Source organism: Carcharodon carcharias, chromosome 14 (genome assembly GCF_017639515.1).
Source record: "Carcharodon carcharias isolate sCarCar2 chromosome 14, sCarCar2.pri, whole genome shotgun sequence".
NCBI lineage: Eukaryota > Metazoa > Chordata > Chondrichthyes > Lamniformes > Lamnidae > Carcharodon > Carcharodon carcharias.
The window spans coordinates 121,718,379-121,739,320 of NC_054480.1; the positions used below are offsets into that span (position 1 = coordinate 121,718,379).

Here is a 20,942-nt window from a genome sequence, read left to right on the forward strand (position 1 = left end):
GGCTGGTGCCCCTCCTCCCTGTCAGTGCCAGATGGCACCTCTTTGACTCCTTGAGGGGAATGGGCACCTGGAGGGAGGTCGAGGTGCCACGTCCCCCTCTCGCCTAACCACTGCTGCACTTCACCCATCTCTGGAGTGACAGAGTGCAGGTCCAACCACCTATCCACCAGCCACTGTGCGTTCAGCTGGACCTGGGTCTCCAAAGTGGCCACCACCTTTTCCATGAAGGAGGCTAAGCGCTTGCATGCTGGAGCCATGACACCAAACAGAACATGGACAGATTTCTCCAGCCTTCGGTCCAGTCTGTGCATGGCCTCTGGCATCTGTCTGATGTTCCCCTGTTTCTGTATCTCCAACCGGTCTCTTCGGGTCGAGACTGGGGGCTCGTCATCTGCACAGGGCTGAGCAGGGGCCTGGTCTCCAGCAGCTCTCCGAGCATCAGGGACCTCGGCTGTCACTTCCTCTGCCAGCTGTGGACCTGCACCAGATTGTGACCCCAAGCCAACTCTAGAACATGCAGCCACTGAGGCCAATATATCTGCGCTGGTGGAGGGGGCAGGTGAATGCCCTGACAGTATATCCTCTGAGGTATCATCCTCAGAGTGGGGTTGGAGCTGGTTCTTTGGCTGGTCTCCCTTCTGGTCTTCCCATTTTCTTGCTGGTACCTGGAACGGAGAAGCAAAAGATTTCATGGCTCCTAAGCAGGCTCACTTATTAGAACTAAAAGCAAAATACTGTGGATGTCGGAAAATCTGAAACAAAAACAGAAAATGCTGGAAAAACTCAGCAGGCCTGACAGCATCTGTGGAGAGAGAGACAGAGTTAATGTTTTGAGTCCGTGTGACTCTGAAGAAGGGTCATTCGGACTCAAAACGTTAACTCTGTCCCTCTCTCCACAGATGCTGCCAGACCTGCTGAGTTTTTCCAGCATTTTCTGTCTTTGTTTCACTTATTAAGCAATGTCTCACTTTGAGGGTGCATCTGACAACTGCAGGCTGGAGGCGTCCAACACTGGATCCCGAGGAGAGTCCAATCTCCCCTTCAGTGCAGACATGGTCCTTCTCCTGCCCAGCTAGCTCGGCAGCATCCTTTCCAATGGGGTGAGGATTTGAATATCAGGGACCACCATCGGTCTTGGCTCACTCCCTCCTGTTGTGCGTGCCCTTGCCCCGCAAGCAGACAGAAGGATTTAGTGCCATCCCGATGGGTGCATGAGCAGTTTAGGGGCGTGCATGCCTATGCCATGTCCTGGGTCCTCCCTGGTAAGTGATTAACAAGAAGGATGTTCTGCAACTGATAGAACATTGAGAGCAGGAACTGGCTGCCACACATTCAGTCCATATGTCCCATCTGCTGCTGAGCCCTACAGCCCAAAGTCCTGTCTGTCATCCCTGTGCACTCATATACTTACACTGCCTGATGCCCTTATGAGTGTCAGCTTGCAGTGAGGATACAGTACCACTGACCCTCATGGAGCGCAGCAGTTTGTTCATCCTTTTCCTGCACTGCTGGGCAGTTCTCCTGTGGGCCCCAAGGGCACTAACCTTCAGTGCGACCTCCGCCCAGGCTGCTGTGGTCAGACAGCAGGGTGACCTGTTGCCATCCCTGGGAAACAGCACCTCCCACCTTCCCTGGACAACCTGGAGAGGGATCTGCAGCAAGGCTTCAATGAACTGTGGGGCCATACATTTTCTTCTCTGGGACATTCTGGTTGGTGCAGAATCTTGCACAACAGCCAGGTAAGCGAATGGCTGTCCATGTGCCTTTTTAATATGACACCAGGACCTTTGACCCCATGAGGTAATGGCGGGGACAGCGGCTTCCTGCCCGCTCCTGCTGCAAGATTCTCTGTGCTCCTCGCGGATGGGATGTGTAATGAGCTGAACAGCCTAAGATCACATGTGGCCAGCTGCCCAGCCCTCCCGAGCGGAAATCACTCTCACTTCCACCCCAACACCGACTGGAAGATGCAGCCCACTCTCCCCAAGATGCAGACCAATATTTAAGGTCGATGATCTTTCTTCAAAACTGGGAAAAGTTAGGAATGTGACAGAAGTGAGTGGAGGAGGAAGGAGGTTGGGACAAGACTACAACAAAGGGAAAGTCTGTTATTGTGTGGACACAGGAGAGATTAAATGATAAAAAAGATAACAGTGAAAGGCATCAGTATACCAGTTCTGAACTCAATGCTTTCAGCAAGATTTTTTTTGTCTCTCAGTTTAAGAATCTGCATCTCTCAGGCCACACCCACCAAGATGTTGAAAAACAGTCTGCTCTCAGGGAAATGAGTGAAGATTGGGGTGGAGTCGGAGAGCTTCCATTCAGATGACATTTCTACTTACTGCACTTTTCATAAAGAAGCAAGTGATGTTAATAATTGGCAAAGTCCTTTATTAAAAGCTGTAACAGAGAGACAATTAGACAAAATCCAACACATGGAAAGTAAAAAAAAGGTTGAATATTAGACCAATGACAAAATACACAAATACACTGCCACTTCTGTTAGAATTACATTCCATTGTTCACTGAATCTATCTGTGTCACAGTTCAAAGCATAACCACTGCACCTGGTCAAACACAAGGAACAACTTAAGTTACAGGATCAGAATTAGAAGAAATTCTTTTCTCTTATTGACAATGATTTTGTATCTCCAGATTCAGGATTTTGGACCAGACCACTGACAAGATAGGAATTTTCAATAAACTTTGATAAATTCAGTGTTTCATATTGATTCTAGAATTATTTGGGGTATAAACCTAGAAATTGCTCTCTGGCATATTTGGAGGTTAATAGTGTGATTATCAAAGTTTTGTTTTGGGAAAGTTGTAGCCTGTCAACTCAGACATTATTGGTTTTAATGCCAATCATGAGTCTTTACCAGCTCACTGCTTTGGCTAATTCTCCACATTAGCTGCAAGTTACTCAGCTCCTGAATTAACACTGGGCAAAAACAGTGATTTGGTGCCAATCTGGGTGCTACTGACTGGGCAATAAGTGTAGGCTTTCTGCGGTGACTCAAAGGAATGACAATTTAAGAGACCCCCACTAGGCACAGTGTGCATAGAAGGAAGATTAAAATGGGCAATAGTTAGCCTGGACATATAGCTCTAACAGTGCACAATAAGCCAACATACTTATTCATTCCACAAGGAAATTGCGTTCAAGGTCTGACATTAGGTGTCACGCATTTGGAAGAAAGTACAAACCTAAGAGGTAGCACTGACCAACCCAAACTGTAACATTTACATAGCGTAACAGACAAAACAAATGCTCTGGAGTTCATTTATAGACATCTTTTGGTTCCATTACAGCAAGGCCCCAGAATAAGATGGCGATAAATTGGTCTGAAGAACTGAGTGCGAAGGTGAAGGACAAGCTGATTTGGGCACCATTGCTTGGCAGATCTATTTAAGAAATGGTGCATTTATGGCAAGGCATCTTTAATTAATTCCATCAAACACTCCCAGGCCAGGTACAGCACGGGGTTAGATACAGAGTAAAGCTGCATCCACACTGTCCCATCAAACACTTCCAGGGCAGGTACAGCACGGGGTTAGATACAGAGTAAAGCTCCCTCTATACTGTCCCCATCAAACACTCCCAGGCCAGGTACAGCACGGGGTTAGATACAGAGTAAAGCTGCATCCACACTGTCCCATCAAACACTCCCAGGGCAGGTACAGCACGGGGTTAGATACAGAGTAAAGCTCCCTCTATACTGTCCCCATCAAACACTCCCAGGCCAGGTACAGCACGGGGTTAGATACAGAGTAAAGCTGCATCCACACTGTCCCATCAAACACTCCCAGGGCAGGTACAGCACGGGGTTAGATACAGAGTAAAGCTCCCTCTACACTGTCCCCATCAAACACTCCCAGGCCAGGTACAGCATGGGGTTAGATACAGAGTAAAGCTGCATCCACACTGTCCCATCAAACACTCCCAGGGCAGGTACAGCACGGGGTTAGATACAGAGTAAAGCTCCCTCTATACTGTCCCCATCAAACACTCCCAGGACAGATACACATTGGAGTTAGATACAGAGTAAAGCTCCTAAATGACAATAGATATCAACCACTAATATTTCACTTCCCAAGTTAGTAACAAGGTCAAAATGCAAGTGAATCTTTAACTGAGATTGAAAACTCTCCCAGCTGCTGTCTGTTTTATTTTCTAATTTTCAATGAGTTTCATAGGTGACCAGACACAAAGGGTTGGCCCCAAACTGCCACTTCACTTTACCAACAAGTGAACATGGAGTTTAAGTGATCACTTTACACAACTGGAGGCAATTTCTGAGCTGAATTATCAAGCTGCTTTTTCAAAGGGTATATGCTGAAGAATTTAGCTTTTGTTTATGAGAATTGGGATGACTTTTGTAGTTCTCACAATGCTGCATCCTTGGTTGCAGACACATTCAATAGTTCTGTACAGTGACATATTAAACACTGCTATTAAACCTTGTATAAACCTGCTGGATTTCAAAATGTCTCGTGGTGGTACAAATACATTGGTGGCTGTGACTCGCAGCCTGTTCTGATGCGTCCTTTCCATTACTAGGTCTGCAGCATTTAGCAGTTTTCCAGGTAAATGTAATTTCCTGTATTACTAAACTGCACTGACATAAAAGGTGTTTTGAAAAACAAATTATGGCACCCCTTCCTTCACTGTGCCTCCAAACCCTCCAACGACACAATTTAATCCACATTGACTTGAATGTTTTCCATTTGTTCCGGACTGGTAATTGCGGACCTCAGTCTTTAACTCTTCCTTTCTTGCGATTTCTTGTTGATCTTCTGCCTGGAGAATTTGAAGTGATTGTGTTGTCCTTGTCTGCTTCCTGTTTTTCAGACTGGCCTTGCAGTTTAGTGTCTATGCATGCCACATTCTCTCTCCTGTGTGTCAGTGAATCTTTTCTGTGATGTTCAGGCTCACAGGTGCCTAATGTGAACCCAATTTGTGTTAGACTTTCATCAATTCCCAAGGAGCTTTGAGATTTTACCTGATGGTGCAGTAAATCTAACTGATGTGGGCAACGTACAGCACTCAATGACTCACCAGACAGTGTGACCATCGTTTCCTCTTCAGCCTGCAGTGCTTCTCCTTTAGGCCTCGGAATTGGTGCCCACTGTTTCCTTAAATTGTTGCTTTCTGCCCCTCCTGTTGACAAGTGTCCAAAAGAGTCTTGACACAAGCCTTGAATGGGATTGGTCACCTGACATTCCCATTGCACAGCTCCCGCTTTCTGATTTTCCATCTCTGATTTATGAACTTCAATTTGTGGCACTGATATCCAGCTGTCGGGCTCTTTAAGATTGGAATCCTCTGCAGCTGCTTCAGGTGTTGAGTCACAGTCAAACTCTCCCTTTACCCATGCTGCTTTATAATCAGGACATTTCTCCTCGATTCTATATGCTCCCCCTCGCTCTCCACTCCCTCCCTCTGTCCTTGTTCTTTCCCACTCACCTGCAGCCAGTGTCACATCAGCTTCATCAATGCTCACTTCCTGTACTGCTTCTTGTTTTTTAAATGAATCACGCCGTTCTGACCAATTTAGCTTTTTCATTATGACCATGTCTTGGTCTCTCTCATGTCTCTCAGCTGACCACTCTCTTAGCTTCGGAGTTCCAACATGAACATAGCACACATTCTCTCCTGAATCCTGCTTGTCTGGTAAAGTTTGGATCTCACCCGCCTCACCCAGACTTTGACATTCTTTCTGCGTTTCATTTATTCCTTCACCTGGAGATATTTCCCCACGTTTTCCTGAGCCACACTGTTTCTTATCTGCAAGGTATGCAGCTGACAGTTTCTCTGCTGACTGCACACGTTTTAGCAGTGGCGATCGTGGTGAATCTCCAGTGCGAGCTTGAATTGAATGTCTAACTGTGGTTGGAGGTGACAGCATCTTGCCAGGGTATGACTGGATATTCTTTGAATAGCATGATAAAGGAGATGGAGAGCGGTGTGGTGAGGGCACTTGGGGTGTTGGTGATGATGTGCATGCCAGAGGGGAGGGTGGGATGCTGTTGATAGATTTCCGACGTCCAGTTTTGTAACGCTGGTTATTGGGTTTAGGGCCCAATCCATGGAGAGTGCAGGGTCTGATGTTTCCGGCTGGTGAACTTGGAACACTGGGTCCAGGGGAGGTGCTCTGAGGTGAGTTGGACCCTATAAGAAAGAGAGAGTTAGTTTCACTCATGATCTTTACAAAACTCTCTCTGTGTCTGTTTTTTTAACCTAAAATTCAAACAGCAACTCTATCTCTACTGATGTCAAGCCAGCTCAGCAACAAAATTGAATTATTTACAATCCAGGGATAGAAAAAGAGAAAGAAATATGCATTTAACCAGTATAAAAATATGACCCTGTTTGCTCCACAAACCAATATAAGACAAGTACAGCAAGCACAAAACAAACTGCTTCTCACCTGACTGGGGCTCGGCAGCAGGATTTTGACAGGGAGTTGTTGATCCTGGGGACAGGCTCTGAGTGGGTGACCCTGGAACACTTTCACTGGATAAAAGGGAATGATGCAGGGCAGATGAGAAGCTTTTACTTGTGTGTAACGCCAGTGTCTGTTTGGAAAGCTTTTTGAAATGTGATCTCTTCCTGTTAACAGCAAAAGTAAAATTTGGTTAATTCACTTTCCTCAGATGTAAGGGCAAAATCAAGGCACAGACCATTCCTGCAAACTCAGTGAACACAGTAGAAGATTGATGATGTAAACGTAGCACTGGGTGCTGTGTAGAACTGCCATCAATTGTTTCTTCTGTGTGTTATAAATATTAATGCGACTTTATGGTTTGGTGAAGAACCTGATTTAAAACAGAGAAGTGCATAACATCCTGGTAATGTCACTGCCCTCCATAAAACATTTCTGCAATTTCATTCACATTTTCCATACCTTATTCTTGCATGGTTTTGAATGTATGTTAGTGATTTAATCCAACATCAAGGCTTTGAACAAATATTTTAGAATGCAATGTTCAAGGAACATCACCTCATGCTTTTGATATGAACACTATACTTACCTTAACGTTGATAGCGGAGGTCGGGAGCTTCAAATCCAGAAGGGCCTCGGAGTTTTTGCACATGCACAGACCAGGCATGAGCTGCATGTGCGCAGACTGGGCATGAGCTGCACGTGCGCAGACCGGGAGTGAGCTGCACATGCGCAGACTGGGAGTGAGCTGCACATGCGCAGGCTGGGCATGAGCTGCACGTGCGCAGACCGGGAGTGAGCTGCACATGTGCAGACCGGGAGTGAACTGCACATGCACAGGCTGGGAGTGAGCTGCACATATGCAGGCTGGAAGTGAGTTGCACACACATAGATCGGAAGTGAGCTGTACATGTGCAGATTGGCATATTTACTTTTTTTTAGCCCAGTGCACCTGTGCATAAGGAAATGGTGTGAAAACCCAGGTCAGGTGACTGGGAGTGAAGCACCATCGAGTAGTCAAGTGTCCCAGGCAGGGGACAGGGAGAGGTTCCAGAGGGAAAGAGATAGCTGGGAGAGGTGGGGTCCCAAAAGAAGAGTCCCAGAGAGTGGACAGGGACAGTTCAGTTAAAAAGAGAGAGGAGCAGAGAAACATGCTCCAAACAGGAAAAGGGATACGGCTTTAAGTGAAGAAAGCAGCTGAAGGTTGGTGACTCCATGCTGCAGGCCATAGGGACAAAGTTACCGCTTTGGAGCATTAGTGTTCTGCTTGGCATGGCCAAGAGCTGAAATTGTGCTTGGGAGTTGGTGTTTGAGTGTATACTGGGGAATCCAGGGGAATGGTATCTCAGGAGACAAGATTGAAACTCTGTGAGGTGGAGCGTTGTTGATGCCATCTGAATTGGAATGACTTTTGGAGAGAATTCCCAGGATAGATCTTCGGAGGTGAAGACTGGAGCCTCATGTGAGAGAGATGGAGTTTCAGTGAGATTGGTTGAATCACAATGTTACTGATGTCTGGCTGGGTTGTTGAGCAATCCATGGACTCTGTCTTGGTCGCATCTGCCATTTATTGTGCAGTGTGTTGTGTTTTACCGCAGTTGGCTTGTTTATTCACATGTACCTCATACCTACCTTGAATGTTAGAGTATAAGATAGAAATTGTAAATTGTTTTACTTTTCTGACCTTGTATAGGAAAGTTTATTTATTTATTGTTCAAAGCCTGTGGAATCTTGTGGCTTTCTTCACTTAGTAAGTCTTGAATCTCAAACTTTGTGTACTTTAAACAAAACGTTATTGGTCCCTAATCAGGTCTCACCAAAAACCTGGGGCTCTGGCCTAAGATCACAACATTTTGAAGTGTCAACATACTTGCTGTCATTTCCACTCAAATATCCCCACTCACCTGCTGAGTACATTTTTTTGAAAATCACCATGGACCAGAAGCCACATCATTAGTGCTACTGCACGAATGCTTGACCATAAAGATGGACAAGGGCAGCAATGTTGCAAGAACACCATCACCTCCAAGTTTCTTCACTGTCACTGAATCAAAATCCTAGAACTCCTTCCCTGACAGCACTGTGGGTATACATACACCACATGGGCTGAAGAAGAAAGATCAATGTCACCTCTCATGGCCACTCAGGGGGGCAGTAAAGGTGGTCACACTACAGTCACCCAGAGAAAAAATCATTTAAGAATGACAGCAGTTTCAAAAACTAACATAGCACAGCTGTGCAATTCACGTAAAAGATTTGACACTCTGAGTGCTTAATCAGGTTAGGGGATCAGAACATAGAGTGGAGGGGAATCTGCCAATTAGCAGAAAATAATGCCAGCAGTCTTGGACAACACATGGAAACAGAGATTATCTGGAACTAACAAGACCATGTGACAATGGCGACCAGTAACAGAGTCACCATCATAAATCCATTCAGCTGGTGCGACACTGATGTTCAGTAATGAGCATTCACTCTGACATAGGGCCTGGTATTGACTGCTAGCCAATTATTGATGACACAACTGAGATTGCAACCTCAAGAATGTGAGGAATTTCATACCTCATCCTGCTGCCTGTGGTAACTAATATCTCATTGAACAGATGCTACATCTGGAGAACCTCAGTCACTTTTAGTACAAAAGAGTAAAGTGTTTTTCCTCCTACTCACGATACAAGTGATAAGTAGCATTTAAGGAAGTTTGAAGTTGTTGTTTCTAGAAACAGTTCATCACTGGGAATGACCATTCAGTCCATTGTGCTTATATCGCTTCTCTGAAAGAGTTACTTACTTTGTTTTAATCTCTTACATTTTCATGAGACCTTTTATATTCTTTTCTTTTTCATAAATGTTTATACAAATCTCTTTTAAAAGCTATTTCACTTTCTGCTTCAAGCAGTGCTTCTGCCTGGGCATTCTTGACCTCAACTATCCATGAGGTAAAAACATTCCCTCAATCTCTCCCTTTCTCACTTTGATAATGATTTTAAGATTTAAGTGCTCTGGTGACCAATTAATCCAGCATCAGAAATAATTTTTCTCGATTTACCTTAATAAAACCCTTAAATTTTAAACACCTCTATTACATGCTCTCTTTTTAAAAGAGTCCTATTTTCTATCATAATCCAAGCCTCACATCCTGGGATTATTTTAGTTAATTTCTTCTGCATTTTGGCACATGGTGCAAAGAAAGTCATCTAAAACTGGGCAAAATATTTTCACTGCAATTGGCATATAAAGAGTTAACATTACCACTTCACCATAGATTGCTTCTATTAATTCAATCTTTCTCATAAGTTTTTCCATAAGCCGTATCAAATTGTCCTCTCAGTTTTCAAGTTTTATGTTTCTGAATTCTCCAATCATTCTGCCCCTCTACTCTCTTTAAAGCTTTAATATTTAGTATAAATTCCCTCTCTTCATTCTTGCTCCCTCAATCTATCGCCTCCTCTTTTCTATCTCCAATATCATGTGACATCTACTGTCCCATCCACAAACCTGATTCTTTCTGAAATAAAAACAGAAAATGTTGGAAAAACTCAACGAGTCTGGCAGCATCTGTGGGGAAAGAAACAAAGTTAGCGTTTCAACTCCATGTGACTTCTTCAGAGCAACCTATTTCTGAAGTTGGTTACAGTCCTCTCCAGTTAACTGTGCAAATTTCATAAAGTGCCTCATACCAAACTCCAAACTGTTGAGAAAAAGAAATATCCATCCAGTCCAAACGACATCAATCAACCACTAATCTGTTTTCTGTCCATTAACTAACCTAATTCCCTTTCTTATGCAATGCCTTAATTTTGGTACAAACCTCCCTCCTAAGGTGGGACCTTATCAAATGTCTTGTAAATCTGTTCTAATAACATTCACAATAATTCCTTTATCAACGTAATCTGTTATTTCCTCAAATGACGTGATTAAATTTATTAGACATGACTTGCTGGCTGTCATTGATCTATCCCTGCCTGCCCAGGAAGATAAGAAGATGAATTTTGTGTGTGGCTGTATCCTTAGAAATCATGCACTGAGTGAAACTGACCTTTCCTGGCTATCCTTCTTTCGACTTTTTTTACTGCATCGCGCCATCTTGTCCTTGAAGCTCATCTTCCTGGCAGGACCAATCTTTATTGAAGTGTTCTCCAGTGGGGTGGAGCACACCACTACCTTATTTCCACTCTGTGTGAGAAGGAAGACATACATCGTTAATAACTGTGTGTAGCAGGAGGAACATCATCATGTTTAAAGTCTCCTGAAGCAAGGCTTTGCAACCCAACTCAGTTTACAAGATGGAAAATGGAAACATTGGCCTAGATCTTCCAATCTCCGGGAGCCTTACACTGGAGTTACCCCAGATGATGTGCTGGGGGCCCCCGGAATTCCCCATGCAAGGACTGCATGGGAACTGCATGGGAAGTTTCAACTTTGGTTGGGCAATTACCCTGCACTGGGAACCATCTGATTTAAATCAGAGACTTTGGATGGTTCCAACTCTCACTGCAGAATAGTTACCTAGGAATAGTTAGAAGGATCAAAACCACTTCTTATCCCTGGGTAACTATACTACTGAGCCCCACACTCCCAACCGCCACCCCCCAACTACCCTACCCACCCCCAGTCCCGCCACCCCAACTATATCCAGCCCTCATCAACCGCCCCTCCCACCCCCGCAGCTTCCCAGCTCCCTCCACCCCGACTATGCCCCCACCCACCCAACTACCCGACCCTCCCCCCAGCCCCGACAACAGCCTCACCTCCTGGCCACCGCCCCAACCCCAATTACACCTCAATCCCCCCAATTGCCCCCAACGCCCCCCTGCCCTGACGATCCTGCAAATATCCCCCCAACCATCCAACAAACCCCACACTCCTGATTTACACCTCACCCCCAAGCACCCAACTACCCCGTCACCTCTGAACCCTGGCTACCCTCCATCGGCCCACACCACCAAGCCCCATGACCTTCCACCTTCCAACTACCCCCAAGCCCTCGATGATCCCCGACCACCTACCTCACTTCCACAACCACCCAACCCAACTACTCTGACCATCCAATCCCACCCTGACGTCCAGACCTCCCTATTCCCCCCAGACCCCGACTTCCCTCACCCTCTGATTACTCCCCAGACCACCCAACTCACTCCCCCAAACACCTGACCCATCCCGGCCTCACCACCCTTCTACTAACCCACCCCAACTACTTCCCCCACCCCCTGATCATGCCCAGCCCCAAAATGACGCCACCAACATACCCCCACACCTCCCAAATGCCCCCCATCCTCAAACTACCTCTCCATCCCCCGACTCCTCCTAGCCACTGGCTACACCCTCATCCCCCAACTACCCCCCTCCTCCCAACTGCTCCCCCGACCTCTGACTTCCACCAGTCCCTGACTAGCGCTCCACACCCCCAGCCCACAACTACACTCCCACCCCGTCAACCACCTCCTCATCACTCAACTACACCCCCACCCCACGACTAGCCCCCCCAACTCCCCGACTCCCATCAGCCTCTGACTACCAACCCCCCCACCCCCCACTATCCCTTGACTCCCAATAACAACTTTCATGTGCACTCGTCCTATGAAAATAATAAACAGGCTGGGTCAGGACTCCCTCTTTTTATAGTTCCAGTTTAAGGAGTTTCCAGCATACTGCAGCTAAAGGAATTGAATCCAAAGGAAAGATCACAACATTAGAACAGCAAGAAAGTCATCAGCAAAACAGAGCGTTGGACAGGGCATCAGACACAGAAACAGTAGGGAAGGAAAAAAGAGACGGACATCTTGGATTACAGAATGGGGAAGGGGTAGACCTGTAGAACAGGAACTTAGTGGTTATGTTACTGGGCTAGTAATTCAGAGACCTGGAATAATTATGCTTTTTTTTTAGTCTTTCATGGGACGTGGCTAGATCAGCATTTGTAATTCATCCCTAATTGCCCTTGAGAAGGTAATGCTGAGCTGCCTTCTTGAACTGGTGCAGTCCATTTAGTGTTGATGCACCCACAGTGCTGTGGGCAAGGGAATTCCAGGATTTTGACCCAAAGACAGTGAAGGAATAGAGATATGGGGCAGAATTTTGCCTTGGGTGAGCAGGGGGCAGGGCTTGCTCGTCAACGTGGAAAATGATGCAGGATGATGTCAGGCAGAACCCCCACGTCATCCCGCCACATTTACATTTTCAGGGAGGCAGGGGTGTGCGCCCACCAACCGACCAATGGCCAATTGAGGCCATTGACAGGATCATTTAAACAATTAAAGGACCTGCCCATCCAACCTTAAGGTTGGCAGGGAGGCCAGGAGTCCCTGCTGCAAATAGAGAAAACATGAAGCCTCATCCAGTGATGGGATGAGGTTTCATGCAGTGTTTTAAAAATTTTAATAAAGTTATAGTGTAAATTATGAACATGTCCCATCTCATGTGACATTGTCACATGACGGGGACATGTTAGGGAATTTAAAAAAAAATATTTTTAATATTCTTCAAAGTGGAAGTGATCTCCCTGAGGTTGCACTAGCCACAGGTTCGCATACATGAAAGAGCGCACTTTCGCTTTTACGTACAGTACTTCAGTAATTACTTTCTCTCTTTACTATAAAGTAGCTGTTAATTCTCCCAGAACTTTCAGCCCTGTTCCTCCTGGTCCATGTAGCTTTTTGCAGGATGGCTGAAGAACTTTCCTGTTTAACTGGGGTTCAATGTCTGAAGGAATTGAAACTGCTGCTCCAGTAACTAATTTAAAGTGGGTCCTGTGATCTTTGACCAGGATCTCTGCACTCCAATAGCTTTCACTTTCTTCTTTAATCTCTCCTAAGAAGGATATCTCAATGTCTTGTGAATCTCCAACTTCATGGGCTGGGTTTCCTTTTAAAACTGTCTCTTTTTGAGACTTCTACCTGATTTTTCTACTGAAGGACACTGCCTGAAAATGCCCCATCCTTTTACACCAATGGCATTGTACGTCTTTGGCAGGACAATTCCTACAACTGTGCCTTTCTCTGCTGCACCAGCAACAGCTAATTTGCTGCCACTAATTGCTTTTTTGTTGCACATGTCTCCTTCTCTCTATTTTCCCTTTTATATGTTTGACAAATTCAACTGTATCTGTTACTTTGGGATTTAAGCTGTTCCTCTCTCTCTCTCTCCCCTAACTACTGATTGCCTCCTGATCTCAACTAGTCGACTGAATTGAATTAGTTGCCTTCACCAGTGTCAAGTCATCTTGAGGCTGCAAATGATCCGATAATACATCATTCACTACTCCAACAACTATTCTGTCGTGAATTAGTTCCGCTTTCAGATCACCATACTCACAGTGCTAATCAGTATAAATCATTAATAAATGTTGGTGCTTTCCCCTGTCTCTGGGTAAATTTACTGAACTATGCATGTTCCACAATGGTGTTCTTGTTGAGATTGAAATATGTCTCCAATGCATCAATAATTTCGGCATAAGTAGCTTCACCCTCACCGATCTCGTCACAGTCATCCATTGCATACAACAGTGCACTGACCGGCTCACAGTCTGGCTTTGCTGCAAAACCTGATGCAGTGTGAAATTGAGCAAATCTTTTGACCCACTTTGACCACACTTCAGCCTGATTTAGACCTGCGACTTTATCAAAACTCTCTGGTCGAGGTCGAGATTTTTCTATCACCATCTTTTTACTGCTTGCCACCATAAATTACAGCGTCGTTGGGCTGGAATAGTTTCAATGATCTCTGAAGACTGCTAGCTATGTGAACACTAACATTTATTTTAAAATATTTACAGATTCTGGAGAACACTCTGTTACAAGCTTCTGATCAAGCTTGCTTTCCTTTGCCTTTCACTTTAGACTGTCCAAGAGTATCACATCACCTCAGTGAATGTCAGTCCCTTCTATGACATCACAAACTATTATAGTTAACCCTTTATTAAACTTAGTCTAATGTACTCTATTATACTGCAGTATGCAGCTCAAATCTGAACGTGAGGCACTGTGGGCCATAAGCAGCAGTAGAACTGTATTCAAGCACAATTAGTAACCTCATGACCTGGCATATCCTGCACTCTAACATTACCATCAAGCCAGGGGATCAATCTGGTTTAATGACGAGTGTAGGAACACATGCCAGATGCAGCAGCTAAAAATGAGATGCCAACTTGATAAAGCTACAACACTAGGACTATATGCTTCTTAAACAATGCAAACGACAGAATTTAGTAATTCCACAACCAACAGATTAGATCAAAGTTCCACAAGCCTGTCACATCCAGTCATGAATGATAGTGGACAGTTAAATAACATGGAACTACAACAATGTTCTTTCACTGTCACTGAGTCAAAATCCTGGAAGTCAAGAAGACAAGAGATATGAGGAGTAGACCCCACTGCCCGTCGAGCCTGCTTTACCATTTAATATGATCATGGCTGATCTTGGGCTTCAACTCCATTTTCCCACCAGCTTCCCATATACCATGATTCTCTGAAAGAACAAAAATCTGTCTATCCCAGCTTTAAATGTAGTCAACAAAGGAGCATTCAAACCCTCTGGGGTATAGAATTCCAAAAATTCACAATCCTTTGAGTGAAGAACCTTCTCCTCATCTCAGTCCTAAATGATCGGCTCCTTATCCTGAAACTGAGCCATCGTGTTTTAGATTCTCCAGCCAGGGGAAAACAATCTCTCAGTGTCTACCCTGTCAAGCCCCTTCAGAATCTTGTATTGCCTCAGTTAGCTCATCTCTCCTTTTAAACTCTGAGAATATAGACCCAATTTACTCAGCCTCTCATTGTGGGGCAACACTCATCCCAGGGATCTAGTGTACTCTCTCCAATGCAAGTGTATCCTTCCTTAAAAATGGAGACCAAAAGTACACACAGTGGGTGGAATCATCCCATTGGTGGTGGGTGTTATGGCGGACGTGAGTGGACAGTATGGTGAGAAGGCCAAAAATCATTTTTACGCCGTTGTGAAGCCAGTTTGTGATTGTCCACGCCACTCTTCAATGGCAGGCCGCGTGGCCACATATCAGGAGCCTAATTTCAATACTTTAGCATCTCATTAAAAGCCCTGCTCACCAGAATACTCTCTCCACGCTGGAGCATCCGGGCACGTCAGTGTGTTTCACAAATGTACAAAAACGACATGCACCTGCCGGGCTGCACTTCTCTCGGGACTTCGAGGTTTGTTTGCTTACCGGGCTCCGGGCAGCACTCACCACTCATGGTCATCAGACCCAGGCTTCACAGGCAGCACCACATTGCTTTTAGGGGGGGCTCACAGGCAGGTCTTTACCTACCAGACTAGCCATAAGGTGGGAGTGGCTTTTCAACGGCTGCAGGGCTAGGGCTTGCTTGGGGAAGGGGGAGAAGTGGCCTCAGGCAAGGGAAGGGAATGCAGAGTGAGGGCTGTACTGGGGAAGGGGGGTATCCCAGAGTGTGTGTGGGGGCACATGTTGATCTGTGAAAGTGGCCCCAAGACAGTGAGGGCTGAGGAGGCAGTCTCCAGAGGAGATGAGGCCAGATGGATATGTGAGGGTGTGTGCGAGAGAGTGAGTGGTGATGCCCCTTGAGCTGGCAGTGAGTGAGATGCCAGTGAATGTGTGATGGGCTTGTGAGTAGGTGAGTTTAGAGTGATGAGATGGTTGTCTTACCCTGGTGGTACAGATGAGATCATTCATCCTCTTTCTGCACTGGATGGCCAACCTCTTGTGCAGCATTGGCACTGACCACCACTGCCACCGCCTCCCAAGCCGGAGTGGTGAGATTGCTGGACCTCCTTCGGCCAGAGCGGGGTAGAGGACATTAAAGCAGGCCTCCAAAAGGCTGACCAGTGATGGGTCACTGAACTCTTGGCTTTCAGGGCCGTGTCTTCACTGGAGCAGTCCTGGGCTGCAAGCATTGAGAACTGTGTGCGCGGCTGCAGTTTAGATATGGCACCCGGAGTGAGGAAACGGTGAGGTAATGGTGTGGCGGGCTATTCAGAGGCTGCCCGCCAGCGAGAGGGTATGTTTCCTGTGGCTGCATAATTAATGAAGCATGAAGTGGACAAATTGTGCAAAAACCCGCCAGTGTGGCTGATGGCTGAAATGTCGTTTTTCACACCTGCTACCACATTTAGCGCAAATCTGGGTCGATGCTGCCTAGTATGTCAGAGGCAGTCTCATCAAAACTCTGTACAACTGCAGCAAAGTTTCATTATTCTTGTACTGCAACCCCCGTGGAATAAAGGCCAACTTACAATTTGCCTTCCTAATTGCTTGCTGTACCTATATGCTGACTTTCTGAGCTCCTTGTATAAGTCTCCCTGAACATCAACATTTACAAGTTTCACACTTTAAAAAAAAATTCTGCTTTTCTATTCTTATGATCAAAGTGAATAACTACACATTTCCCCACATTGTACTCCGTCTGCCATTTTGTTCCCACTCACTTACCCTGTTTATATGTCTTCACAGCCTCTTGGTTTCCTCCCCACTGCTTACCTTCCCACCTAGTTTTGTATTGTCAGCAAACTTAGAAACAGTACTCTCTGTCTCTTTGTCTAAATCATTAATATAGATTGTAAACAGCTGAGGTCCCAGCACTGATCCATGTGGCACTCCATTAATTACAGCCTGCCAACTTGAAAATGCCCCACTTATGTCCACTTCCTGTCTTTTAGTCCTCAGTCCTCTATCCATGCTAGTATATTGCCCCCAACTCCATTAGCCCCTATCTTGCCTTTAGCCTTTTGTATGGCACCCTCCCTCCCTAACAGCACTATGGGTGTATCTACACCACATGGACTGCAGCAGTTCAAGAAGGCAGCTCACCAGCACCTTCTCGAGGACAATCAGGAATGGGCAAGAAATGTTGGCCTAGCCAGTGAAGCCCACATTCCATAAAATAATTTTAAAAATGGAATGAGAAAGGAATAGACGAATGCAATATGGAATGTGGAGGGATGAACATTGTGAGATTAAAGGTGAGGATGGGATAGACCTTGTGGGACATTGGTTGCACTTCCTATTCCGTGAATCACAATAAACTCACACCATTGAGAAAGATGACAGTAAATACCTTCAGGAGGAGCTCCACCACATCTGTGTGAACAAGTCCCAGTACTGATTCACCATTGATATGTGTGATGAGATCACCAGCACCCAATCCTGCCTCGTGAGCTGGACTTCCTTCTTCTACACTCTGCAACAAAGCAAAAACAAGGGTTTGATAACAAACTGGAAAGGTATGAACATTTACTAGTGGTTTCTACACTTTATTACAGAATCACACAGTGCAGAAGAGGCCATTTGGCCCATCGAGTCTGCACCGACACATGAGAAACACCTGACCTACTTACCTAATCCCATTCAACAGCACATGGCCCATAGCCTTGAATGTTATGATATGCCAAATACTCATCCAGGTACTTTTTAAAGGATGTGAGGCAACCCACCTCCACCACCCTCCCAGGCAGCCCATTCCAGACCATCACCACCCTCTGGGTAAAAAGGTTTTTCCTCACATTCCCCCTAAACGTCCTGCCCCTCACCTTGAACTTGTGTCCCCTTGTGACTGACCCTTCAACTAAGGGGACAGCTGCTCCCTATCCACCCTGTCCATGCCTCTCATAATCTTGTACACCTCAATCAGGTCGCCCCTCAATCTTCTCTGCTCCAATGAAAACAACACAAGTCTATCCAGTCTCACTTCATAACTTAAACGTTTCATCCCAGGCAACATCCTGGTGAATCTCCTCTGCACCTCCTCCAGTGCAATCACATCCTTCCTATAATGTGGAGACCAGAACTGCACACAGTACTCCAGCTGTGGCCTCACCAAGGTTCTGTACAACTCCAACGTGACCTCCCTACTTTTGTAATCTATGCCTCGATTGATAAAGGCAAGTGTCCCATATGCCTTTTTCACCACCCCACTAATATGCCCCTCTGCCTTCAGAGATCTATGGAAACACATGCCAAGTTCCCTTTGTTCCTCAGAACTTCCTAGTATCATGTCATTCATTGAATACTTCCTTGTCAGATTACTCCTTCCAAAGTGTATCACCTCACACTTTTCAGGGTTAAATTCCATCTGCCACTTATCTGCCCATATGACCATCCCGTCTATATCTTCCTGTCGCCCAAGACACTCAACCTCACTGTTAACCACCCGGCCAATCTTTGTGTCATCCGCAAACTTACTAATCCTACCCCCCCGCATAGTCATCTATGTCATTTATATAAATCACGAATAATAGGGGACCCAGCACAGATCCCTGTGGCGCACCACTGGACACTGGCTCCCAGTCACCAAAGCAGCCTTCAGTCATCACCCTCTGTCTCTTACAACTAAGCCAATTTTGAATCCAACTTATCAAATTACCCTGTATCCTATGTGCATTTGCCGTTTTTATAAGTCTCCCATGTGGGACCTTGTCAAAGGCTTTGCTGAAATCCATATAAACTACATCAACTACACTACCCTCATCTACACACCTGGTCACCTCCTCAAAAAATTCAATCAAATCTGTTAGGCATGACCTCCATCTGACAAAGCCATGCTGACTATCCCTGATCAAACTTTGCCTCTCCAAGTGAGAAAGATTCTCTCCTTCAGAATTTTCTCCAAAAGTTTCCCTACCACTGATGTGAGACTCACTGGTCTGTAGCTCCCTGGCTTATCTCTACAACCCTTCTTAACTAGCGGAACCATATTAGGTGTTCTTCAGTCCTCTGGCACCTCCCCCATGGCCAGAGAGGAATTAAAAATTTGGGTCAGAGCCCCTGCGATCTCCTCCCTTGCCTCCCTCAGCAGTCTGGGACACAAATCATCCAAACCTGGAGACTTGTCCACTTTTAAGCCTGCCAACACCTCCAATACCTTGTCACTCCCTATATAAATTTGCTCAAAAACCTTGCAGTCTCTCTCCCTGAGTTCCATACCTTCATCTTCATTCTCTTGGCTGAAGACGGATGTGAAGTATTTGTTCAACACTCTAACGATGTCCTCTGGCTCCACCCATAGATTGCCCCTTGGTCCCTAATGGGCCCCACTCTTTCCCTGGTTATCCTCTTCCCATTGATATACTTATAGAATATCTTGGGATTTTCCTTACTTTTACCAGCCAGAGCTTTCTCATATCCCCTCTTTGCTTTCCTAATTGCTTTCTTAAGCTCCACCCTGCACTTGCTGTACACCACTAATGCCTCCAGTAAGCTGATTTGCTTCCCTTGTACCTGCTAAAAGCCTCTCTTTTCCTTCTCAGCGTCTCCTGTTTATGTTGTAATTGTAACTAAATGGGATGACAGAGTATAAAGGAAGAGATAATAGGAGCTTGTCAGAAAGATATGGTGATAATCATGGGGCACTGGAAAAATCAGATGGGCAAAGGTGGCCTAGGTGAGGAGTTCATGGTATGTCTTTGGGGTAGTTTCTTAGAACAGGAGCCAATCAGAGAGCAGGCTATACTAGACCTGCTATTGTGGAATGATATAGGATTAATTGATAACATCATAGTGAAGGCCCCCCTGGGTAGCAGCGATCATAGTATGATTGAACTTTACATTCAGATTGAGAGAGAGAAGATTGGGTCTGAGACTAGTATCTTAAAATTATAAAACGGCAAATATGTGGGAATGGAAGTAGAGCTAGCTAAAGTGAATTGGAAAATGAGGTTAAGGCATCAGTCAATCGAGATGCAGTAGCAGACATTTAAAGGGATATTTCAGAATACACAGAATAGATACATTCCAGCAAGAAAGAGAAATTCCAAGGGGAGGACCCACCATCCGTGGTTAAGTAAATAAGTTAAAGACAGCGTCAAACTTAAAGAAAAAGCATATAATTGCTCAAAGATGGGTGGCAGGTCAGAAGATTGGACAGAACATAAAGAACAGCAAAGGGTGAAAAAAAATTACTAAAAAGGGAAAAATTATTGTACAAGTCAAAGCTAGCTAGTCATATAATTATGGATAGTAAGAGTTTCTACTAAGAAAACGAGGTAGCAAAGTGAGCGTTGGTCCTATCAAAAGAGAATTAATAATGGAAAATAAAGAGATGGTAGATGAATTGAACAGATATTTTGCTTTAGTCTTCACTACAGAGGATACAAGTAACATCCCAGAAATAGCTGTAAATCAGGAACTGTAAGGGAGGGAGGAACTCAGGAAAATTATAATCACCAGGGAAGTGGTACTGAGCAAATTGTTGGAGCTGTGGGCTGACAAATCCTTGGGTTTTGGTGGGTTTCATCCTAGGATCTTAAAGAAAGTGATTAGTGAAATAGTTGAAGCGTTGGTTTTATTTTTCCAAAATTCCCTGGATTTGGGAAAGGTGCCATTGGATTGGAAAATAGCAAATTTAACTCCTTTATTCAAAAAGGGAGGGAGACATAAAGCAGGAAACTACAGTCAGTTAGCTTAACATCTGACATAGGGAAAATGTTAGAAACTATTCTTAAAGATGTTATGGCAGGGCACTTAGAAAATTCAAGGCAATCAGGCTGAGTCAACATGGTTTTATGAAA

General features: G+C 45.2%; 1 protein-coding gene across 1 annotated transcript in view; it reads right to left on the reverse strand.

Moving 5' to 3' along the window:
- Positions 1 to 3,936: 3,936 nt before the first annotated feature.
- Positions 3,937 to 20,942, reverse strand: part of mast3b (microtubule associated serine/threonine kinase 3b) — a 224,362-nt gene continuing 207,356 nt past the window's right edge. The window contains exons 23-26 of the mRNA XM_041204551.1: positions 17,495 to 17,617; positions 10,486 to 10,622; positions 6,432 to 6,613; positions 3,937 to 6,172 (exon numbers count right to left, since the gene is read on the reverse strand). Coding sequence (XP_041060485.1) covers positions 4,755 to 6,172; positions 6,432 to 6,613; positions 10,486 to 10,622; positions 17,495 to 17,617 — 1,860 coding nt within the window. The 3' untranslated portion in view covers positions 3,937 to 4,754. The remainder of the gene's footprint in view (positions 6,173 to 6,431; positions 6,614 to 10,485; positions 10,623 to 17,494; positions 17,618 to 20,942) is intronic.